Source organism: Esox lucius, chromosome 23, assembly GCF_011004845.1.
Source record: "Esox lucius isolate fEsoLuc1 chromosome 23, fEsoLuc1.pri, whole genome shotgun sequence".
Lineage (NCBI taxonomy): Eukaryota > Metazoa > Chordata > Actinopteri > Esociformes > Esocidae > Esox > Esox lucius.
Window position 1 is genome coordinate 2,898,615 of NC_047591.1, and position 25,739 is coordinate 2,924,353.

The 25,739-nt window shown below is 41.6% G+C and overlaps 2 protein-coding genes across 6 annotated transcripts in view; one reads left to right on the top strand and one right to left on the bottom strand.

Annotated features, from left to right (window-relative positions):
- Window positions 1-567: 567 nt before the first annotated feature.
- bcat1 (branched chain amino-acid transaminase 1, cytosolic) lies at window positions 568-23,701 on the bottom strand. 3 transcript variants are annotated; one of them, XM_010886863.4, is made up of 11 exons: window positions 23,592-23,701; window positions 22,584-22,640; window positions 18,090-18,290; window positions 11,767-11,877; window positions 8,811-8,930; window positions 8,268-8,428; window positions 7,721-7,863; window positions 7,363-7,448; window positions 6,917-7,057; window positions 2,795-2,869; window positions 568-1,263 (listed from the first exon to the last, which is right to left on the bottom strand). In XM_010886863.4, exons 1-11 carry the CDS (start codon window positions 23,643-23,645, stop codon window positions 1,225-1,227), a joined length of 1,188 nt encoding a protein of 395 aa, XP_010885165.2. In that variant the 5' UTR covers window positions 23,646-23,701; the 3' UTR covers window positions 568-1,224. The 3 variants fall into 3 exon arrangements, with proteins under 3 accessions (XP_010885165.2, XP_019898418.2, XP_019898419.2); XM_020042859.3 differs by lacking the exon at window positions 18,090-18,290; XM_020042860.2 differs by lacking the exons at window positions 18,090-18,290; window positions 22,584-22,640; window positions 23,592-23,701 and adding an exon at window positions 16,745-17,346.
- Window positions 21,923-25,739, top strand: part of lrmp (lymphoid-restricted membrane protein) — a 31,236-nt gene continuing 27,419 nt past the window's right edge. Inside the window, exon 1 of one of the 3 annotated variants that reach the window (XM_010886857.5) lies at window positions 21,923-22,070. The gene's annotated coding sequence lies outside the window, so the exon portion shown is untranslated. The other 2 variants (XM_010886858.5, XM_010886856.5) reach the window with 2 other exon arrangements.

Below are 25,739 nucleotides of genomic sequence, written 5' to 3' on the forward strand. Positions count from 1 at the left end.
CACTAGCCTGGGAACGCCTCGGGATCCCCCAGTCAGAGCTGGCAAATGTGGTTCGGGAAAGGGAAGTTTGGGGTCCCCTGCTGGAGCTGCTGCCCCCGCGACCCAATAAGCGGATGAAGATGAGAGAGTGTGAGAGAGAAGTGAATCACAGGTGAAGTGAATAATGTTGATCTTGTAAGGAAAGGCACATGTCAAGGTCTGGGTAGATTAGATGGTAAGCAAACAATCAGTTCTCGTAGTTAACGTGTTGGATGCAGGCAGCGGTGTAAATCTGATATCAACTTTGGAAGGGTCCCTTCCAAATTCAAACAGCTGCAAACACTGGTTGATGATAATGTAGCAATTTTTTCATGATGGTTATGAGAGGAATGTGTCACAACACACAGTCCATCACACACTACTGTGTATGGGGCTGTGTAGCCACAGACCAGTCAGAGTGCCCATGATGACCCCTGTCTACCAATCGAAAGTGCCTACAATGGGCACACAAGCGTTGGAGCTGGTATTGAGCACAGCTAAAGAAGGTTACCTAGTCCGATGAGTCTGGTTTTCTTCTACGTCATGTGGACGGCCATATATGTGTGCGCTATTTACCTGGGGATGTGATGGCACCAGGATGCACTGGATCGAAGAAAGCCGCTGGAGAGTGTGAGGCTCTGGGCAATGTTCTGCTGGGAAACCCTGGGTCCTGGCATTCATGTGGATGACAACTATGTGACAACTACCTAAACATTGTTGCAGACCAGGTACACCCCTTCAAGCCATTGGTTTTTCCTGATGACAGTGGCCTCTTTCACCAGGATAATTTGCCCTGCCACACTGCACACATTGTTCGGCAATGGTTTGAGGAACATGTTGAAGAATTCAAGGTGTTGCCCTGGCCTCCAAATTCCCCAGATCTCAATCCAATCAGGCATCTGTGGGATGTGCTGGACCAACAAGTCCAAACCACAGCGGATCCACCTTGCAACTTAAAGGACATAAAGGATCTTCTGCTCATATCTTGGTGCCAGATACCACAGCACACCTTCAGGGGTCTAGTGGAGTCCATGCCTCAGCGTGTAGGGGCTGTTTTGGCAGTACATGGAGGACCAACAGCATATAATGCAGGTGGTCAGAATGTTTTGGCTCATCAGTGTATATTAATATACAGTGTGTGTGTGTGTGTGTGTCTGTGTGTGCATGTGTGCGCTTTTCCCAGATCCACAAACCACCGTGTTTCAGCTACACAATGACGGACCAGTCGCTCGGAGTCCGGCCATACTGTAACCAAAAAGACAAAAGGTCACAACAAGGTGGAAGGTCAAAGGTTAAACTCTGGTCAGACAATGAAACGTGGGCCAAGAATGAGTGGTAGCAAAGTTTTTTAATTCCTTGCCTTAAACACTGAAAAACACAAAACACAAACAAACAAATACCCACAGGCAACTCAGCCAACCACGAAACAGCAACCAAATCAAAACAGAATGTTCCCAATCTTCGACAACCGTAGAGACAAATCCAATTATTTGCATCTCATGTTGCAAATTTGTTTTAATGGATGGAGTCGTGAAAATAAATAAGCGTCCGCGACGAGAAACAAAAGAAGCACAATTTCTAATTAACATGAAAGAGAGAAATGGAGGGCCGTGTTAGTAAACTAATCTTTCATCCCTCCTCTCATCCCTTGCCCTCCTTGTCTTAGGCTGCATGTTTATTTGTGCCTGATGTCTATTTCTTCGTTTTGGTGATGCACACCATCCTGTTTCTCAAATGAAATGTCAACAGATTTAATATCGGGCTGGCGTCCGTCTTTTGTCGATTTTATTGTTCATTAGGCTTCTTTCCCTCCACCCTCACTCTCTCTTGTTTAAGCGGCTTCATTTGCAGAGACTTGCATTTGAAGATCACAAAAGCTGACACAATAATTAGGTTTGTGTAATTACAGCGAGCGTCTTAATGAGAGCTCCCAGGTCCGTGTGTCAGTTGCTATCTCCTCTCACCATCCCTGCCCAGCTATTACTCCTGAATTAACCTCATTCTCCCCCCTCTGTCTGGCTGGGGGGTGGCGCTGGACTGAGCTACAGGGGTAGAGATGCTATCGGTATGGCCACACAAGATACCTACACACACAAAGAACCCACAACCCTGCCCAACACAGCTGTGCATAACTAATAATATAACAGTTGAAATATTGAAATACAACACTTTTGTGTGTGTAATGTTAAACTAGAGTAGGAATCTTTTTTTACCACACTTCTTTTTTATTTTATTGCTGTGGCAATGTAAACGTGTTTGTTTTGTTGCTTTGGCAATCTATACAAATGTTTCCCTTGCCAATAAAGCCTTTTAAATTCAAACTGAATTGAGAGAGTGCAAGAGAGAAAGCAAGAGAGAGAGCTAAAGGACCAATGATACAGGACAACACTGAATGAATGACCCGGTCATTTATCACTTACTATATTATAAGATCTATAGTTATCAATTAGTATCTCTTAACCAAGGCAGTAGAGTAGACTCCATTCATTTTAAACCTAAACAGAACACCAAAGTCTACACTTTATTAGAGTCCATTAAACTGTTACTGTAGATGGGGCCACATCAGCCGTGTCTGGTTGAGTGCATGTGTGACGGAGAACACTGTTCTTGTTTAACATTATAGGCCCCATCAATCTGGAGCTCTCTGTTACAAGGATACATCTACTGTAGCTAACGATAGTTCGCAAGCATGCGTGAATGCCTACCTGAAAACACTAGTGGTAAAACCTGAATGTGTTCCACGCGGGTGTGTGTGCCTGTGTGTAAGAGATCTCACCTGTATATCTGTAAGCTCTTTCATCAGTCTAGAGGCCAGCTGAGGACCATCCTCCTGGCATGGTATATGCAGGTTCTGGAGAGATCCACACACACTATTAGAATATCCTACTCTGAAGTAGTGGTTGAGCAGTTTATGACGAAGAGCTAAACATGCGAACATACTTGACTGTACATTTTTTATGCTTCCAGGATGCCTATAATTATATGGTCCATGGTTGGCACTGTCCTACAAAAAGGAGTTTTTGACCCTTCCCAGTAAATCTATGTGCCCTTCCAACCAAAATGTCTACCTTAAACAAAGTATACATCTTATTGTCAATATTACCTCTAGATCTTAACCCTAAACCGAGTGTGTTCACAACCTTACCCCTAAACTTAACTCTTACCCTAAATCAAGTCTGTACAGTGGATATAAAAAGTCTACACACCCCTGTTAAAATGCCAGGTTCTTGTGATGTAAAAGATTGAGACAAAGATAAATCATGTTAGAACTTTTTCCACCTTTAATGTGACCTATAACGTGAACAATTCTATTGAAAAACAAACTGAAATCCTTGAGGGGGAAAAATAAAAAAACTCACAATAACCTGGTTGCATAATTGTGCACACCCTTTAACTAATACTTTGTTAAAGCACCATTTGATTTTATTACAGCACTCAGTCTTTTTGGGTAGGAGTCTATTAGCATGGCACCACTCTTCTTTGTAAAAGCTCTCTAAATTTGTAAGATTGCGAGGGCATCTCCTGTGCACAGCCCTCTTCAGATCACCCCAGATGTTCAATTGGATTCAGGTCTGGGCTCTGGCTGGGCTATTCCAAAATGTTAATCTTCTTCTGGTGAAGCCATGCTTTTGTGGATTTGAATGTGTGCTTTGGTCGTTGTTGTGCTGAAAGGTGTCTCTCTCTTCATCTTTCTAATAAGATGCCTAAAAGTTTTGTGCCTAAATTGCCTGGTATTTGGAACTATTCATAATTCCCTCCACCCTGAGTAAGGCCCCCGGTTCCAGCTGAAGAAAAACAGCCCCAAAGCATGATGCTGCCACCACCATGCTTCACTCTGGGTATGGTGTTCTTTGGGTGATGAGCAGAGTTGTTTTTGCGCCAAACATACCTTTTGGAATAATGGTCAAAAAGTTCAACCTTGGTTTCATCCGACCATAACACATTTTCCCATGTGCTTTTGGGAGGCTTGATGTTTGTTCTTGCAACCTTCAGCCGAGCTTGGATGTTTTTCTTTGTAAGAAAAGGCTTCCGTCTTGCCACCCTACCCCATAGCCCATTCATATGAAGAATATGGGAGATTGTTGTCACATGTAGCACACAGCCAGTACTTGCCCAAAATTCCTGCAGTTCCTTTAATGTTGCTGTAGGCCTCTTGGAAGCCTCCATGACCAGTTTTCTTCTTATCTTTTCATCAATTTTGGTGGGACATCCAGTTCTTGGTAATGTCTCTGTTGTGCCATATTTTCTTCACTTGATGATGACTGTCTTCACTGTATTCCATGGTATATCTAATGCTTTAATTATTTTGTACCCTTCTCCTGACTGATTGATTGATATCTTTCAACAATGAGATCCCTTTGATGCTTTGGAAGCTCTCTGACCATGGCTTTTGCTCTGAGATGCAACTAAGAAAATGTCAGGAAAATCCTACTAGAACAGCTGAACTTTATTTGTGATTAATCACTTTAAATGATGGCAGGTGTGTAAGGACTTCTATTTAACATGAGTTTGAATGTGATTGGTTAATTCTGAACACAGCCACATCCCCTGTTATAAGAGGGTGTGCACACTTATGCATCCAGGTTATTGTAAGGTTTTTATTTTTCAGTTTTCCCCCTCGTAGATTTCAGTTTATTTTTCAATTGTATTGTTCACATTATAGGTCACATTAGAAGAGGAAAACGTTCTGACATGATTTATCTTTGTCTCATTCTTTTACATAACAAAAACCTGGCATTTTCACAAGGGTATGTAGACTTTTTATATCCTCTGTATATTCACAATATATTTACTAACTATAATTACTAACAACACACTGTCAGAAAAATGTTTTTTTTGTAATGTTGAAAAGCAGCTTTTCTGTGTTGGAATGGTGTAGGTGGAGCCAACAACAGATGAGTGTGGATGCACATCAGTCATGGGAGTAGACTAATGATTGGCAAGCTCATCCTTCTCTAGACTGCTGATTAGAAAGTTCCTCCTGAGAAATTATGAAATGGTTAGAAAGACCAAACTAACTTTGTTTCACATGTTTATCCCAACTCAAATTTAGGTATTGACTATGACCATTTATATTTGCATACATTTTTATAATTAGTGTTAGTGTCAGGTCCTGGCGATGAGGATGCCCCTAACCATCTCTGCACTGGCCTGGGGGACATAGTGAGGACCTGGCAGGATATAGGTCTCTAAGCTGCCGCTTTTTTGTTTTCCCAAATTAGAGGCAAGTGTACATCGTTGCCTCTAATTGGGTGAGTATGTCCACACCACTGTGTGGATCATTGTTTATGCCTTGTGCAGTTAGGTGGTGGTTGTGCCTTGTTTTTTGTTTGTTGTTTTTGTAAGCCTAAATTAAAGGAATGTCTTGGTACCACTCTGCGTCTGTGTCCTGCCTCCTCAACTGTGACAGTAAACCAGTAATCTCTTAAACAGTTCAAATAGAGGGACCAAACCAACTTTTTTGGTACAACTATTGTAGAATTCATTTTTAACTTCAATGACAATGAAGGCACATTCAGTGTAATCTCAAAGAACATTCCATAACTTTTTGGGAAATCACATTTTTTTCCCTTATTTAACTGGGCAAGTTCTTATTTACAGAAATGACATGGGGGGAATGTTACGGGGGTGAGGATGAGCAATTAGGGTTAGCTGTATTTCTAAGGTACAGAACGTCATAGCATTCACCATGTTAGAATAGGGATCTTTCGGACACTAGTCAGATCTTCTAACCACTAGGCAACTTTGCTGCTCTCATAGCTCCTACAACTCCACAAAAAAAAACGAATCTTAAAACAATTGTACACTCACCTAAAGGATTATTAGGAACACCTGTTCAATTTCTCATTAATGCAATTATCTAATCAACCAATCACATGGCAGTTGGTTCAATGCATTTAGGGGTGTGTTCCTGGTCATGACAATCTCCTGAACTCCAAACTGAATGTCAGAATGGGAAAGAAAGGTGATTTAAGCAATTTTGAGCGTGGCATGGTTGTTGGTGCCAGACAGGCCGGTCTGAGTATTTCACAATCTGCTCAGTTACTGGGATTTTCACGCACAACCATTTCTAGGGTTTACAAAGAATGGTGTAAAAAGGGAAAAACATCCAGTATGCGGCAGTCCTGTGGGTGAAAATGCCTTGTTGATGCTAGAGGTCAGAGGAGAATGGGCCATCTGATTCAAGCTGATAGAAGAGCAACTTTGACTGAAATAACCACTCGTTACAACCGAGGTATGCAGCAAAGCATTTGTGAAGCCACAACACGCACAACCTTGCACAATTTGCCTACACTTTGCACGAGCTCACCAAAATGGGACAGTTGAAGACTGGAAGAATGTTGCAATGAGTTCACTGTACTGAAATGGCCCCCACAGTCACCAGATCTCAACCCAATAGAGCATCTTTGGGATGTGGTGGAACGGGAGCTTCGTGCCCTGGATGTGCATCCCACAAATCTCCATCAAATGCAAGATGCTATCCTGTCAATATGGGCCAACATTTCTAAAGAATGCTTTCAGCACCTTGTTGAATCAATGCCACGTAGAATTAAGGCAGTTCTGAAGGTGAAAGGGGGTCAAACACAGTATTAGTATGGTGTTCCTAATAATCCTTTAGGTGAGTGTATATGTTAATTTTGCACTGGAACTGGAATTTAATAGAAAATGAATGGCTTAGACTTCAGAGAGATTTATTCAGCACATTGCACTTAATAGTATATAGGTCTACTTTTAGGTAAGATGTCCTTGAATGTCCTGAGCTGTCCACTAAGTACAATGTATTTTTATTAGTAGAAATTGTAGTAGTATTAAAATGTATTGAACGTTTTATTAATGAATGTATTAGTTCATCTGTCCAGTCCAATCTCAGGCTAGTGACTGAGGTATAGTCATGTACCTCTCCTTGGTAAAGAATGCGTCCCACGGGGCTGACCACACAAGCAGTGCCAGACCCAAACATCTCCTTGACACGCCTCTCCTTCAGAGCACAGCACAGGTCTGCCATGGTCAGGTGGCGTTCACACACCTTAAACTCGCCCTGCAGGAAGAGAGGGTTGGAGATGGGGAGGAAAAAGAGGAGAGAAGAAGGCAGAGGTGACAGACTTATATGTGTGTAAATAGAATAATTCGTACAAGGCCAGGCTTCTGTCAATGCCCAGCATTTCATCTCAGCTGAAGACATCTGGTATTTGTTTTTTCAGGCATTTTAATACTTTATTTTACAGGAAAGTGGGGAACGATAGAGGAGAGAGAAGAGCTCCTGGCTGCAGTATAACTTGGCAACAGACATGAATATATTCATTGATCTCAGTGTATATTATATTCATAGTCTGTCTGTTGTACCCATTTCCGGGTGAGTTCCAGAATGCTCTGCCGTGTGATCCCAGGGAGGATGACTCCGTCCAGGGGAGGGGTGGATAGTTCCTCCTCTAGAAAGAAAAACAATGGATGCACAAATTAATTACATGGAATTTTACAGTAAAGTAAACATCCCTTCAGAGTACAGTTCACAGACATGGTCAAGTGAAAAGCCTGATGTGGATGAATCTGTTGTGATATATCCTGTGACCACTAGATGTCTCTAATATACTATCCATTACTGAATCAGTTGCCTGTTGCCTGTATGTCCTTGTTGACCTGAAAAAGTCTTAGGGGGAAAAAAATATTATCTCAAATGTCACTGACCAAGGGTCACAATTACCTCCTTCCTCATTGGTCCAGAAGAGGAACACGTTCATGGTTCCGACCTCTGTGATTTGATGGTCATCTCCATAGAGCCAGAGGACCTGCTGGCATCCATAATCCACAGCTTCATATTGGGCGTAGATAGATGCTCCATAGTTCCTACAAATAACCACCATGTTGATGTTCTGTTGTACTTAAATAAGCAAAAGGCTTAATTCATAAGCATGAGTTTTGTTTTCTCTTAGTTACAGAAACCTAGCTTGTGATATGTATTGCATGTGAAATTTCACCCAAAGCTCTTTAGTGTTGAATCTGTTGTAAAGCCACTGTATTAGTACTATTTGCAGTATTAGGGTCATGGCAAATTGCATCAGTGCTCATTGGTTCAATGTACAAGCTCACTGGTTGCTTGCTCTTTGTGAAGCATGAAATTTTATTGCACCACAATGTCCCATTTTCTTTCTTGTATCACCCACAGGTCTGACTCAAAGGAATCAATACCTTTAAGTTAGGAAATCAACCAATCTGAAGTTAGGAAATGTCACTAAAAAGTGCCTGTTTACCCTCCCATTTTGCAATCTCCAGTCCCTCCTTTCCAGGCCCTGACGTATTTGGAGTCGGCCCAGAGAGAGACAGGCTTAGCTCCTGTACTGAAGTAAGAACCCACAGGACTCAGGATCACATAAAGTAGCGCACGGGACGGCTTCTTTACTCCTAAAGATGGCTTGGGAGGGACACACACAGAGAAACACACTCAAAAACAAACAGTCAGAGGAGACAGGTTGGGGAGGACGGCTCGTACTAACGGATAAAAAGAAGTAAATGCAATGATATCGAATGTATGGAAACCACACGTGTGATGTTTTTGTCCTTTCATGTTTTAGCCATTATTAGAAGCCTGTCCTAGCAGGTAAATGTGCCACCAGTCGTCTGTGTTCAAAATATTATATACCAAGAAGTTACTCCAAAATGAACATCCTTTAACAGATGTAGCGGAATGCAGAGGTTGGTATAACACAAAAGGGAGTAGACAAGTCCTTGCCCTGTTACAGAATGAGGAAGAATGGAACCGATGGGTACCGTGAGACAGTGCTGAGTCATCTCACCTCAGTACCCAGGAAGGTGGGTCGAATGTACAAACTGGCAGAGTTTGACTTGGGCACCCACTCCTGATCCAGCTGTATCAGCTTCTTGATACACTCTACCAACTCTGCCTTGTCAAAGGCCTGAAGAAGGGATGGGTGAGAAGGCAGAGTGAAGATTAAGCAACAAATGAAAAATACGACCTTAAGAACAATAGAAAATACAATGGCAATCACTATAGAACAAACCAGCAAAGGTGGGCAAACTATGGCCTAATAAAATACAGCCCAAAGTATAACTTTGAGTTTGACAAATCTTGAATGTCTTCAATTCAAGATTGAAAGTACAGTGCACTGCATACGATTTAGGACACTGACACAAGTTGTGTTCTTTGTTTGTACTCTAGCACATTGAATTTGAGATGAAACATGAGTAAGAGGTTAAAGTGTGAACTGTCAACTTTAATTTAAGGTTATTTATCATCCATTAACCTTGAGCAGTGTAGGAATCATAAATATAGGTGGTATATTTAGTAACTGGTTGCAAATCATTTGCATCTGATCTCTGCCTGCATCTGACCCATAGACATCACCATACACTGGGTGTCTTCCCTGCTGATACTCTGCCAGGCCTGCCCTGCAGCCATCTTCAGTTCCTGTTTGTTCCACCAAATCTTTGCCTTCAGACTTGCCTTTCACATGTGAAACACATTCTCAATTGGATTCAGGTTGGGGGATTGACTTGACTGCTTTAACAGTATGTTGGTGTTCATTGATCTGCTGCAATTGTCTAATGACTTTTGAGGAATTTGTTTGGATCTGAGCAAATTTCTATATACTTCAGAATTCATGTTTCTGCTGTCAGCAGTAACATTACTAACCAGTTTAAATTGCAGCCATACATGCCTAAACTATAACACAATCTCCACCACGTTTCACAGATGGGATTTCGCCAAACTTTCTTTTTCCTCCTAGCATGGGAAGACTATGTACAGTATCTCACAAGTGAGTACACCCCTCACATTTTTGCTAAAATTTGATTATATCTTGTCAACACTGAAGAAATGCTACAGTGTAAAGTTGTGAGTGAACAGCTTGTATAACAGGGTAAATTTGCTGTCCCCTCAAAATAACTCAACACACAGCCATTAATGTCTAAACAACTTTCAACAAAAGTGAGTGCACCCCTAAGTGAAAATGTACAAATTGGGCCGAATTAGCAATTTTCCCTCCCTGGTGTCATGTGACTCGTTGGTGTTACAAGGTCTTAGGTGTGAATGGGGAGCAGGTGTGTTAAATTTGGTGTCATCGCTCTCACACTCCCTCATACTGGTCACTGGAAGTTCAACATGGCACCTCATGGCAAAGAACTCTCTGAGGATCTGAAAAAAAGAATTGTTGCTCTACATAAAAATGGCCTAAGCAATAAGAAGATTGCCAAGACCCTGAAACTAAGCTGGAGCACAGTGGCCAAGACCATACAGTGGTTTAACAGGATAGGTTCCACTCAGAACAGGCCTTGCCATGGTCGACCAAAGGAGTTGAGTGCACGTGCTCAGTGTCATATCCAGAGGTTGTCTTTGGGAAATAGACCTATGAGTGCTGCCAGCATTGCTGCAGAGGTTGAAGGGGTGAGGGGGTCAGCCTGTCAGTGCTCAGACCATACGCTGCACACTGCATCAAATTGGTCTGCATGGCTGTTGTCCCAGAAGGAAGCCTTTTCTAAAGATGATGCACAAGAAAGCCCGCAAATAGTTTGCTGAAAACAAGCAGACTTAGGACATGGATTACTCGAACCATGTCCTGTTATCTGATGAGACCATGATAAATGTATTTGGTTCAGATGGTGTCAAGCGTATGTGGCGGCAACCAGGTGAGGAGTACAAAGACTAGTGTGTCTTGCCTACAGTCAAGCATGGTGGTGGGAGTGTCATGGTCTGGGGCTGCATGAGTGCTGCCAGCACTGGGGAGCTACAGTTCATTGAGGGAACCATGAATGCCAACATGTACTGTGACATACTGAAGCAGAGCATGATCCCTTCCCTTCGGAGACTGGGTCACTGGGCAGTATTCCTACATGATAACGACCACACCTCCAAGATGACCACTGCCTTGCTAAAGAAGCTGAGGGTAAAGGTGATGGACTGGCCAAGCATGTCTCCAGACCTAAACCCTATTGAGCATCTGTGGGGCATCCTCAAACGGAAGGTGGAGGAGCGCAAGGTCTCTAACATCCACCAGCTCTGTGATGTCCGTGATGTCACTCCAGTGGCAACCTGTGAAGCTCTGGTGAACTCCATGCCCAAGAGGGTTAAGGCAGTGCTGGAAAATAATGTTGGCCACACAAAATATTGACACTTTGGGCCCAATTTGGACATTTCCACTTAGGGGTGTACTCGTTTTTGTTGCCAGTGGTTTAGACATTAATGGCTGTGTGTTTTTATTTTGAGGGGACAGCAAATTTACACTGTTATACAAGCTGTACACTCACTACTTTACATTGTGGCAAAGTGTCATTTCTTCAGTGTTGTCACATGAAAAATATAATCAAATATTTACAAAAATGTGAGGGGTGTACTCACTTTTGTGAGATACTGTATAAAAAGATCTGTAATTCCAACGTTTCACAATTTATATATGTAATTACCCTCAAATTAAAGCTGACAGTCTGTACTTTATCCTTTTTGTCATTGCGTCATTCCAAATCCAATGTGCACAGGTACAGAGCCAAACCAAAAAAACTTCCAAATACCAAAAAACTTCCAAATACTTAGGCACTGCACTGTATGTAAAAATATCTTTCTCTACTAACTACCCTTTTCTGTCGCACAAATTATGTGAAATGAAATATGTGGCCCTAAAATCAATTCTACTAAGTTTCAGTTTTAAATGTACATAACATTTCATTAGATAGTGTGTGGTATATCATTGCAATATTATCTCCCAGTTCCTTTTATCATTCTGTAATGTTCTTTCTTACTGGCAGGCATGCTCTCTGCGCAGACTTGGCCATACGGTTCATGTTGAGCATGGGTCTGAAGAGACGGACTTTGTCATCAGCATCCCGGTACGCTTTCATACCCTCAAACAACTGAAAATTGATAAGGAGAGAAGGAAACATCATGTGGACTGGGCAACAGGAGAGAACCACTGATCTGAATGGGGATGCCAACTTAAAATGAAACATCAGTAAGATTCCTGAGTCAATTTATAGAATTTGGGAATGCTAGTGAGGACAGAACCCAAGAGTGGGCATGTTAGCCACTTCCACTCTGTCCCATCTAGTGGGCTTCAAATATCTAAGCTTTACTTATACTTATATATATATATTTTTTTGTATATAATGTTATTCTATTATGTGGGGTTTTTTCAAAATACTTATCATAAAACTCCAAACTGATCACACCTGTTACACATTAAGTCTTTTTTTGGCTTTCATTTGCTTTCTAAACATCTTTCACCACAATACCATGGATTCAGGTTTTTTATGAAAGATAATGAGTACATTGGTTATGTCATCAGAACATAACATAGTGCAATTCTCTAAGTTTAGTCATTGTAACAACCAGTCCAAGAACAAACAACATAAGACACCTGTTTCATAATTGCTCTTTGAAGTGCTAAATCTGTTACAGTGTATGCCACTGTTTGCACATCACAATGACAAATATTTTGGCACTGTGAATCCAAACCTAACACTGGTCATCAGTGATCTCCATGGGTTAAAGGAGGGTGACATGCTCATGGAGATGGCAGTCATCTTCCACCTTCCACCTCAATGTTGAAAAGATTTCCAAAAAACCATTACTAAACCATGTCTTATGGTGGAACCTAACATTATCCTACTACCATTTAACTGAGGAACTCAATGAGGTGTTAAGCCCCAGCATTGTAAGACCCAAGCAAGGGATAACATCCTACCATCCCATCTTTGAATATGGCTGCACACATGGATATGTTTCCCCCACTGTTGCTAAGTGGCCAATGATATTGCGCCAACGCTGTGTCGAGTTTTGGCCAGGTACAAGCCTTCTTTATCAACAAAGATGTACTTTTGATCATCATGTATTTCAATGGGAAACATCTTTCTAAATGGCACACTGATGTTTAATGAATTTCAACAATAAACTAATTGCACATCTGTTGTGTAATGAGCAGGTGCGAGAAGATAAAACATGTAGATGAAAAATAGAAATATACTATTGGACACTGATGATGCTTGCATGCATGTGTAACAATTTAATGGAAAATGAATGTCAAATGATTTTTTGTGATTTTCTTATTAAGAGTTGTGAAGCAGTACCACGTGTGAATAGTAGACAAAAAAAACTGCCACCTCCCAACTCAATCTCTCATCATCACTTCATTTCCTGATGAAAGACACAGAAATTGTGGCTATAGGATTTGAAGGCACTGCCTATTCCATGCCTCGTGTGTGTGTGCGTGCGTGCGTGCATGACAGGTGAAAAGGGACTTTAATCACAACACGTACCAAACCTATATTTCACATTCATTTTAGTTTTAGTTGTACATATTACTAACTGAAATTATAATATTAACATACTGATATGACAAGTCAAGAGTAGATGTTGACCAAAACGTGAATGACATCACAGTCACTCGATCGCCAGAAAAACGCTCAACATTTCTGCCTCTTTGCATGCTGCCGATGATTAATAAAAACGTTTCGGCCGGCGGTTGCCGGTTCCGGTGTGTAAGCCCCTGTACGTATGGCACGTTTAGGTCAACATCTACTCTGCCTTGTCATATCAGTTCGCCAAGTATGTTAATATTATAATTTCAGTTAGTAATATGTACAGCTGAATGTGAAATATCGGGTTGGTACTGTTGTGACCCAAATTAATCTAGTCTTGTTTAACCGCGCATTTAACTTTTTTGTGTGTGGAACAAAAAATGTTAACTCCAAGTTTCCCCCGGAACGGACCTTGGAGCCGTAACTATAGCAACCGAAGTAGCCTAACATACTTGACGTAATATTGCAAATGACAAGCCAAACTTTTATGTGCCTTCCTTCGTTTAGGGAATTATGGCCAATCGTTTTGTTACTATCTTTATAATTTTTGTGTAATTAAACTCCGGGTACTCTGACAACAGCAAATCCTCAATTTTTGCGATGGTGACAAAATCACTCTCTCTGATTGGCTTGAAAATAGTTGAGCTTCGGCGGCAGGACCAAATATTGTGTGTGTTCACGTGGGCGGCAACCGCCTTGACACTGCCGCGGCCGCCAGGGTAGGAGGTAAAGCTGCCGTCGCGGATTAATTGTATGGGGGTGTATTCTGCCATATATGGGGGGTGTAATCTGCCATAGAGATCTAGATTATGGGGAGTGAATTCTGCCATAGAGATCTAGATAAGCGACCTACCGTCAATTTGCTCTCATTTAACGTAGCCGTGAGCGAATCTCATTGGCTTAACGTCGCCGTCAGTGATTCCCTTTGGCTTTACGTCGCGGTGAGTGAATCTCTTACGCTTTACGTCGCCGTTAAAAGTTTTGTTTGTGCTGATGCAGCGTTTTATATATTAGAAATTACATTTTAGCTGTCACCAGCCCCACAACCTGCCTCAAAATAGGCTCAATCATTTATGCTATGTTTGTGCCGCTACAGTTTTTGGTACATACTTACATTCCTACTGGATAGCGCACTGGCTTTACTCTCTTGTGAGGTTCAACTGAAGAAGTCACCAGCCACCCAACTCCAAACTGACTCAAAATAGGCTCAATCGTTTCTGGTTCGTTTGTGCTGGTTTGTCCTGTTCACATTTTATTTTCTGCTGCTATAATTTTTTAGACATTAAATAATATTTCACTGGTCATTCTGAGATCACTCAGTCCTCCGACACACTTTAAATTCACCCGAAATAGTCTTGTTTGTGCTTCGTTTGTGCATTAAAAGTTTAGTTTGTGCCAGCCGCCCAACCTGTTCCAGATCCACAAACGACTGAGCATATTTTGAGTGAATTTGTAGCATGTTGGAGGGCTGAGTGACCTCGGAATTATCTATAAAATGTTCTTTAGGATTAATATCTAAAAAATGACAGCAGCACAAATGGAGCACATACGATTAAAGGAATCTTTTAAACGATGACATTTTATTTTAAATAGTCCCCACCCTACTCATAACAAGGGCAAATAGGCTCAATCGTTTGTGCTAGTTTGGGCCGTTATAGTTTTTGTGCTGCTTTCATCTTCTAAATATTAAATAATATTTTATAGGTCAAATTCACTCAAAATAGGCTCAATAGTTTGTGCTTCATTTGGGTCGGTAAAGGTTTAATTTTTTCTACTGTCTTTCTTATGGATAATGACTGAGCTACAGCTCTGGAAAAAATTAACCCTTCTGTTCCTCACTCAAATCCTTCCTTCTCAACGTTTTTTGGAAAGGAAAGAAAAAAGTGCAGTGGTCTCTTAATTTTTTCCAGAGCTGTACAGCAGAGCAATAGGGCTATAGGAAAGATAAATGTATTTTGAAATGACTATTTCCCAAAAACTATAGCGACACAAACTGAGCACAAACGATTGAGCCTATATTGAGGCAGTTTGGAGCAGGTTTGGGGTCTCGTGACCTAAAATGAAATGTCTAATATATAAAATGCTGCATCACACAAACGAATATTTTAAATGCACAAACCAGCACAAACAATTGTGCCTATTTCGATGGAATTTTGACCATGTTGGGGGGCTGGTGACACCATACCCTATAATTAAATATCTATTTAAAACACTGAAGCAGCCCAAATGAAAGTTTTAACGGCAAAGAGTGCTGCTATCATTTTTTAGATATTAAATAATATTTTATAGGTCAAATTCACTCCAAATTGGCTCAATAATGTGTGCTCCTTTTGTGCCGATAAAGGTTTGTTTTTGCTACTGCTTTCTAGAGCTACAGTGGAAAGAGAATAAAGCCAGTGCGCTATCCAGTAGGAATGTAGGTATGTACCAAAAACTGTAGCAGCACAAACAAACCTTTCACTGGCACAAACATAGCATAAATGATTGAGCCTATATTGAGGCAGTTTGAGCAGGTTGTGGGGCTGGTGACAGCTAAAATTAAATGTATAATATATAAAACGCTGCATCAGCACAGCGACGTAAAGCGTAAGAGATTCGCTCACAACGACGTTATATGGGAGCAAGTTGACGGTAGGTCGCTTTTCTAGATATCTATGGGAAAATCCAACCCCCATAGCCGTGACACCGCCGCAAGCAAGTCTTCATGTGTACACGTCGTCACTACACCGCAGCCATGACATCTTAAACCCCATGTAAAATTGCATAGAGAAACAGACGTTAGGTAGGCGTTCACTAGCTTGGTTATCCATATCAGTAGCTTGCATCTCCGTGTATTTGGCCGACTCCTATGGGGGGTGAAGCAGTCATCTGAGCGCATGAGGGGTGATTCGCATGAGGGGTAATTTGTGCATTTAATAGGCCTAGGGAAGCTACTGATATGACTCACCAAGTTACTTTACAGCACCTTAAAATTACATCTTAAATTAACACAGTCCATCAATGGAGACGCGTTTTTCTTACAGACGACACAAACACGAAACGCCAACGTTAAGACAACACGTAAATGGCCTACAGATGACAAAAACACGTCACGTGTCCGTTTTATGAGTGAATTGATAATTGAAAATCTTAACATGAATGCGTCTCTACAACGCATCTCGATAACTTGTTACGTGTAGTCTACATTTTTTTGGTAAATTCCAAACTTTCAGTCTAATATAAAAGTCTAATATAAAATCAAATAGCACCTCAACTTAAAATACCCGGGAGGCATGTAAACAAATAAAAAAATAAAAGTGCCACAGTGTTTACAAAGCCAGTAATGTGCTTTTAGGAACTGCACTCCTAACTCTTACTGTCATCACAGTACTAACTTTCACAGAAGGAAATATATGTTTTTCTTAATGAAAACTAACATCTCTACCTTGTCAGGTTTGAGCCTGTTTCTGTTCTCATCAAGGACGTTTGCAAGGCTTAGTAGAGACATGGGAGCTACGGACGAACTCCAGATTTCTGTGGTGAACGAAACATGGGGTACATCTGATAACAGGACAAGTAGTTTGTCAGAAATCTTCTTTTAAAGGGCTGGCAGAGCTTTCTCTGTGAAATAGTGGCGAGACGGCATTTCAAATCGAGGTTCTACGTGCTCCATAAGCATAAGAAATCCAGGGTTCTCTACAAAGACGAATGGCAGGTCACTCGTTTGTGCTATCTTGGCTGTGATGTCCTGCGCCTTCGCGCTGTCACGGGGAATTTTTTCTCTCCTCTTCAAACTCTCCTGCAGCGTGAGCTCGTCTTCAGCTGGGTTGCCTGGGTAAACTCGCTGTATTGTCTCGGGTGTTTGTTTTTGAGGTGCCGTATCAGGTTTGTTGTGTTAAATGTAGCCTTTTCCTTTCCACCTTTTGCTATCCCAGGTTTTTACATATCTCACAGTTTGCTATGGCAATGTTGTTGTCATCACCTTCATAATACCTCCAGACTGCAGACATACTCGTGCTTTCCGCTTCAAGCTGCTTCCGTGTTCTACTTTGCCTGCATTTAACCAATAGTGTCTCTGCAACAAAGTGATGTCATGCCGCACGTGTTGCTGTTTCTGTGTGGAGTCAAAAGGGTCTAACTCTGTGCCACCGCATAACTATAGATGTGTTAAAAAATAATGAGAATATATATACCTATATATCCGAGTCCTGATCGGGAGGTAGCGTCCAATTCCGATCAAATCTGAAACCACGTGATTGGGCCCGATTTCTGATCACGTGATCGGATCTGGACATCCTTAGTATTTGGAACTGTTCATAATTCCCTCCACCCTGACTAAGGCGCTGGTTCCAGCAAAACAGAAAAACAGCCCCTAAGCATGATGCTGCCAACACCATGCTTCACTGTGGGTAATGTCTCTGTTGTGCCATATTTTCTCCACTTCATTATGATGACTGTCTTCACTGTGTTCCATGGTATATCTAATGCTTTGGAAATTATTTTATACCCTTCTCCTGACTGCAATATAATGCAAATTAATTATCTAAAAATCATAAAATTTTCTGGATTTTTGTTTTAGATTCCGTCTCTCACAGTTGAAGTGTACCTATGATAAAAATGACAGACCTCTACATGCTTTGTAACTAGGAAAACCTGCAAAATCGGCAGTGTATCAAATAATTGTTCTCCCCACTGTACATCTACCAACTTACTTCCATTGGTCTTTGTTACTGTCAGGGTGAGAAAGTAGCTACTTATCCCACAAGGCCTAACAAGGTTTGATTACCCACCTGTACTGCATAATGCATGGCTGAGCATGCAGGATGGAGAGACAGGTTATCAAAGGGCTTGATGTGGGGTTCCTCCCAGCCTCCCGTGCTGGTCCACTCTATGGTCAACATGTGGTCAGTGAACACAGTCCCAAACACCAGGTTGGTCTGGTCTGGTCTTGCCTTGGGGGTCTGGGACCGCTCAATGATGAGGTCAGCTGCCTGGGATGAATAGCAGTTGAGATGTATAGTCATTATAAACATTGTTTGTCATTGTCCAGAATCACTTTTGTAAACTAATTATTTGTAATAGATTAAGAAGTGCTTCTCAATTGTATCTACTTATTTTCTAATTAAACACATTACACCAATCAGCCATAATTTTATGACCACTGACAGGTGAATTGAATAACACTGATAATCTCGTTATCATGTCACGGCAAGTGAACATTATGTACTCAAAATGTATGTGTTAGAAGAAGGAAAAATGGGCAAGCATAAGTATCTGAGCGACATTGACAAGGACCAAATTGTGATGCCTAGACGACTGGTTCAGAGCATCTCCAAAACTTCAGTCCTTGTGGGATGTTCCCGGTCTGCAGCGGTCAGTACCTATTAAAAGGGGTCCAAGGAAGGAAAAGCGTGGAACTGGCGACAGGGTCATGGGCAGCCAAGGCTCATTGATGCACGTGGGGAGCAAAGGCTGGCCTGTATGGTCCAGTCCAACAGACAAGCTACTGTAGCTCAAATTGCTGAAAAAGGTAATGCTGATACTGATAGAAAGGAATCAGAACACACAGTGCATAGCAGTTTGTTGCATATTGGGCTGCATAGCCGCAGACCAGTCAGGGTGTCCATGCTGACCCTTGTACCACTGCCGAAAGCGCCTACAATAAGCATGTGAGCATCAGAACTGGACCCCAGGGCAATGGAAGAAGGTGGCCTGGTCTGATGAACCATGTTTTCTTTTACATCACCTGGATGGCCCGTTCATGTGTGTCGCTTACCTGGAGAATACATGGCACCAGAATGCACTATGGGAAGAAGGCAAGCTAGCAGAGGCAGTGTGATGCTTTGGGGAATGTTCTGCTGGGAATCCTTGGTTCCTGCCATTTATGTGGATGTTACTTTGACACGTAATACCTACCTGAGCATTGTTGCAGACCATGTGCATCCTTTCATGGCAACGGTATTCCCTGATGGCATTGGCCTCTTTAAGCAAGATATTGCGCCCTGGTACAAAGCATAAATGGTTCAGGAATGGTTGGAAGAACACATTCAAGTTCAAGGTGTTGACGTGGCCTCCAAATTCCCCAGATCTCAAACCAATCGACCAACTGTGGGATGAGCTGAATAAACAGGTCTGATCCATGGAGGCCCCACCTCGCAACTTAAAGGACTTAAAGGATCTGCTGCTAACATCTTGGAGCCAGATACCACAGTACACCTTCAGAGGACTAGTGGAGTCTATGCCTCGATGGGTCAGGGCTGGTGGCAAAAGGGGACCTACACAATATTAGGCAGGTGGTCATAATTGTATGGCTGATCGGTATACATGAAGCCTATTATTGCAATGTATTAACATCTTATCAAGTGTTTTAGATACAGTGCTTCTTTAGTGTGTGTACTCCTTGTGCAGTTACAGATTTTTTGAAGGAATTAGTGCAGGTGCAAAATTAAATGAACTCCAAGTTGCATTGGTTAAATTAAGTGGGTAAGTAAAATCCAGTGGGTAAATGATTGTGTAACGAATTAACCAATCAAATGAGGGATCTGTAGGAAAGAGTTTGGGCGGGAGTCTGTTAAATAAAAGAAGCCTGGTCAGTTTGGTGTTACCCATACAGGTCAATGAAAACGCCCCATGCCAAGAGCAAAGAGATCCCAGAGGACATCAAAAAGAGAGTAATGAGAGCACATCAGCCTAGGTTTACAGGAATCTTGAAAATATTTCAGTTCCATCAGTACACTGTGAGGCAAATAATTTACAAATGGAAACCATTTAACATTACAGCAACACAACCTAGAAGTGGAAACCCTTCTCAAATATCAAGGAAAAATCAGGTAAATGCCAACCCAAACATAACATCTGGAGATTTGCAGACCTCCCTCGCTGCATCTCTGGTTACTGTCCATGCTTCAACAATAAGAACACTGAATCGAAATGACATTCATGGGAGGGTTGACTGTGCTGTCAAAAAATAACCAAACTGCCCATCTTTGGAGGACACTTAACAAAATCACTCTCAAGCAGTTTCCTTTACTGTAGAATGAATGACTCTCTCCCAAACCCAACCATAACCCAACGTATTGGGGTAAATGTCAACCTGACCATAGATCAGAATCTCTCAAATTCTCTGCTATGGTTGGATGCTTACAGCACCTATCTAGATTGAGTCTGAGGTTGCAGTATTTAATAATCCTAGATCATATGATGAGATGATGTGGTGGCCACTGACCTAAGATCTCTCAATGTACAGCACTGGTTACCAATGTATTTACTTATCAAGTCACCAATCTGATAGCTGTCACCTTTAGTGTGTAGACTTGAGGCCATAGAGCCCTATTTACAGAAGTGGCTTAGACTGTTCTAGTGGTCTAACTGGCTGCCTAAATTGAACATATCCTAGCGCTGGGTGGGTTCAAATTCAGCCTACTCCTCTTTGAGCCAAATCTTTTACCACTTTCCTGTCAAAAAAAGCATAAAACACCTGAATAATATAGCTTTGAAAAACGAATAGCACATAAGAATGAGACTTGACAGTATTAGGTGATTGAGTTCCAAATAATCCATGGTCACCTTAACCTTACCCGCCCAGGAATTACCAAGCTATACATAGCCTACACTATATCCTGTTCAGATGGCATATATGTATTGTGAAACAAGAATCTGGTTTGAAAAGATGAAAATACTCTTTTAGGGTTAATTAATGTTATCCATGTAACTGTATATATTCATATTTAATGTTTAAGCATTTTAAGTTAATATATTAATCAAAGTAGGTTTGGTCTCTGTAGTTTGGCCCCTGTATTTGATACTGTTAGTATCCCATGAATGCCCTGGAATAGATCCTGTTGAAGTAATTCAATTTAAGTCAATGGAAGTTTAAATGTTTAATAAAAGTTAAATATGTCATCATTATAAATATTTTAAATATTTAAATATTATTTAGTATTAAAGATATCAAAAAGTATGCAAGTTTGCAGGTATGCAAGCAACCTGATCCTGCCCGCTCTGCAAGTATGAAAATGTGAACAGTGTCTCTAGGTTAAATGCTGTGGAAAGAGTAGTGTGCTAAATAATATTTATTTAAAGAAGAAATAACATAAATATTGAAACTGTGGACTTTAGCTTTGCAAACCACAGTAATTAATTAATGAGTTAAGTGGAGTAGTTCTTAACACTTATGGACATAGAACACTTATGGACATAGAACATCTTGAGCATCTCACCAATTACAAGAGATCTTTCAGTTCTGGGTTAACCAAGATTAGTCTCAGAGTACCATCGAAGCTGATGCAATTATCAGTCGGCAGCAACTATTAAGCCAGTGTTTCAGACCATAATTAATTAATTCCAGGCATAATCAAGTTTTATATTGATCTACAGCAGGCCTATGTGTGTTAGGGGATGAATTACTATAATGATAGATTAATTATAGTTAGTTTCATCTGCCATCATTGTTGTTCTGTAAACCTATAGTCTTCAAATTACAACTCACTCTCTCTTTCTCGCATTCCCTTCTCCCCCCACTTTTTCTTCCCCCTCTGCCTCCCCTAATCATTAAATCACCACCCGTTGACTGCTTTGCTGTGACCTCCCTGTGCATCATGGGAGAGCAGAGTAAAGAAGACCTAAGCTCGTGGCAGAACATAGGACACAGCCTGATTGACAGGTGGTGCTTAACACAAGCTAGGAAAGTGGATTCTCCTCTCAGAAGACACGGGACCTTGTCAACTAGGGCCCTCGTCCTCCACAAAGGGCCCCACAACATGGCGTCTGGGGTAAGGACAGTTGATTTGGGGCCACAGGCCAAACAAGTGTCCTCAGGGTTAACTATCAATTTAAATGTTTCTCCTGTTGGGCCATGAACTACGACCTTGGGTGGATTTCTCAGAGCTAGTTCTGTCAAGGCGGATGTATTGTTGTTTTTTAAGAGGGAGACATTTGATACGTGGGCAGAGAGCTTGGAGGCAGGGGGAGGTGTCCATGTCAGTGTGATCCAGATGTTTTGATTGACAACCAAATAAGATTATATTAATAATACAATAATATCCAGAAAACATGAAGACGGTGCTGCTCAGCCCTTTACTGAAGGCAAGTAATTCACCTGTTTCAGCAAACTGTCTTCTAGTTGGAGACTTCTGATTACCATTTACATGCAATATACATTAATGCTGCCATATATGCAATTTCTAAATTGTACATACATGACATTGATTAGGCAGTTCTAAGAATGTGTTACACACCATCATCAACAAACATAACTTCCACTGTATAAATTAATACAATGTTACCTTGAAGCTGTGGACGCTGTCTTCTGTGCCATTAGGGAATACATCTTTGTGAAATCCCTGAAAATACATTGTTAATGCTTTACATAGGTAAGACAGGATTGAAAACCAGTCAGGTGTTTCCGATGTACATTTAATGAGGATAGGACTATTGTCTGTGGGGCTTGTGTTAAATTCCCTGCTCTGCATACGACAGTTGCAAATCTTAGTGATATCTTTTACCAGCTGAACTTACTTTCAAGAATTACTCTAAATGTACAGGCCAATTACATTGAGACAAAAAATGCTTTAGGATTTTCTATCATGTTTTGGCAATATATGATCTTTATTTGAGGTGTTATATTGGCTGTTTATTCGGTTTGTACAGGAACCAGTCCTAAAGGATTATTTTCTTAAAGGATTTGTAAAGAAACCAATGCTATAATTTATTTTATGAACTTCCCTTACATGTTTTCATTGAATATAAGAATCATATACGATGGTTATAAATCATGATAGAAAATCCTAGACGATTTTTTTTACTAGGCCACAGAAATGATGTAATTTCTGCGCCCTAGAAATATCAAACATCAGATTAATCTATGAATGCTATATATTTCCGATTATTATGACCCATTGTAAGAAAATCATGCGCCGTTGGTAAGAAGCCAATAACACTGTTGCTTTGTATACAGGGCGACTGTTGTTGGTGTGATTCAGTGATTGAAGTAGGTCGTCATTCGCTACCGCTGCCATCTTAAAATACATTGCCATAATGTAGGAATGTTAAATCATTTATCACTGACAAAATATCTAGAGCACACGCCGGGTGTTAATAAATCAAGTTTAGCCTAATAAACTGAAATATTGGTGTTGTTTTGCCGCTAACTGTAGAAACCAGGGAGCTAAAAGGCTATGAACGAGAACGCGTCAGGATTTGTTTTCAAGTCGCATCTAAAAGGCATGGTTAACATGTAGGCTACCGGCGGCAGGGAAAGCCTACAGGACCTTCAACGCGAGGAGGACATTTACCTTAAGAGATTGAGGGCTCGCAGCAGATGCGGGGATGTCTGAAGCACTCGCCATGATGAACACACAACAGGAGGCGCGCTCTGCCTACGCCCAACACACTCTGCTAAGCCGCTTAAAGATAAACGTTTGGTTGTAATGGAGCTCGTTATATAATGCTATATGTAAGTACATGGGTCCACCACAACTTTACGTATTAGTTTCGCTTTTTTGCAATTAAAATTTTGTGGGATACACATCTACCTGGAAAAAAGTAATGCGTTTAATCATAAGCCCTCACAAACATGGGACTGTCACATAAGGTATAGTCAAATGGCTCTGTAAAGTCTTTCCATGAGAAGTCCATGTGGAAAGCGCGATGTAATTTTTTACTACATTAGACTTTCCTTCGAATAGTTGGGGGCTATCTAGTATACATACTCTGTCAACTAAAAACAATTTAATTTAAATAACATTGACATAATATGTTGAATAATGAGAAGCTAAACTATTATTTGTTTCATCAACATATTTTAAGTTATTCCAACGAATAGATTTGAGGTTTAGTTGACCTAATTTCTGTTAATTAGAAAAGGTTTTCAACTGAAGTTAGATTAAAATGTTTTTTCTATATATACACGTAGGAAGGCATTAAAATAAATCATCCACTTGTTTAGAAATATGTTGACAGTTTTTGTGTAAAGTAATATGTTAATAATAAGTTATTAAATTAGTATGTTCGGGTAAGTTCATAACTAATTCATTCATCACTGGATCTGAACTGCCTTTACATGGTCATTTAGGAACTTCCCTAAACTGTTAAATACAGCCAATCAGAGTGCTTTTGCACCTCTGTGGGAAATGGGACATGAAAAGTATGGTTGTAGCCATGAGAGTGGTATTTCACTCAACCAAATCCATATAATCAGTTATTTCTCACTGTGTAAAAAGCCGGATCAAATTGAATAAAAGTCGTTAAGGGCATCAGCCGAGATCAGAAGGTCCATCCATCCATCATCTTCCGCTTATCCGGGGCCGGGTCGCGGGGGCAGCAGTCTAAGCAGGGATGCCCAGACTTCCCTCTCCCCAGACACTTCCTCTAGCTCTTCCGGGGGGACACCGAGGCGTTCCCAGGCCAGCCGGGAGACATAGTCCCTCCAGCGTGTCCTAGGTCTTCCCCGGGGTCTCCTCCCGGTGGGACGGGACCGGAACACCTTCCCAGGAAGGCGTTCCGGAGGTATCCGAAGCAGATGCCCAAGCCACCTCAACTGACCCCTCTCGATGTGGAGGAGCAGCGGCTGTACTCTGAGCTCCTCCTGGTGACCGAGCTTCTCACCCTATCTCTAAGGGATCGCCCAGCCACCCTGCGGAGAAAGCTCATTTCGGCCGCCTGTATCCGGGATCTTGTCCTTTCGGTCTTGACCCAAAGCTCATGACCATAGGTGAGAGTAGGAACGTAGATTGACCGGTAAATCGGGAGCTTCGTCTTTCTTCACCACGACAGACCGATACATCGACTGCATTACTGCAGAAGCTGCACCGATCCGTCTGTCAATCTCCCGTTCCATCCTTCCCTCACTCGTGAACAAGACACCTAGATATTTAAACTCCTCCACTTGAGGCAGGCACTCTCCACCAACCTGAAGTGGGCAAGCCACCCTTTTCCGACTGAGGACCATGGCCTCGGATTTGGAGGTACTGATTTTCATCCCCACCGCTTCACACTCGGCTGCAAACCGTCCCAGTGCATGCTGAAGGTCCTGGTTAGAAGGGGCCAACACGACAACATCATCCGCAAAGAGCAGAGACTAAATTGTGTGGTCTCCAAACCTGACACCCTCCGGCCCCTGGCTGCGCCTAGAAATTCTGTCCATAAAAATTACGAACAGAACCAGCGACAAAGGGCAGCCCTGCCGGAGTACAACATGCACTGGGAACAAGTCTGACTTACTGCCGGCAATGCGGACCAAGCTTCTGCTTCGGTCGTACAGGGACCTGACAGCCCTTAGCAAAGGACCCAGGACCCCATATTCCCGAAGCACTCTCCACAGGATGCCGCGAGGGACACAGTCGAATGCCTTCTCCAAATCCACAAAACACATGTGGATTGGTTGGGCAAACTCCCATGAACCCTCCAACACCCCGTAGAGGGTATAGAGCTGGTCCAGTGTT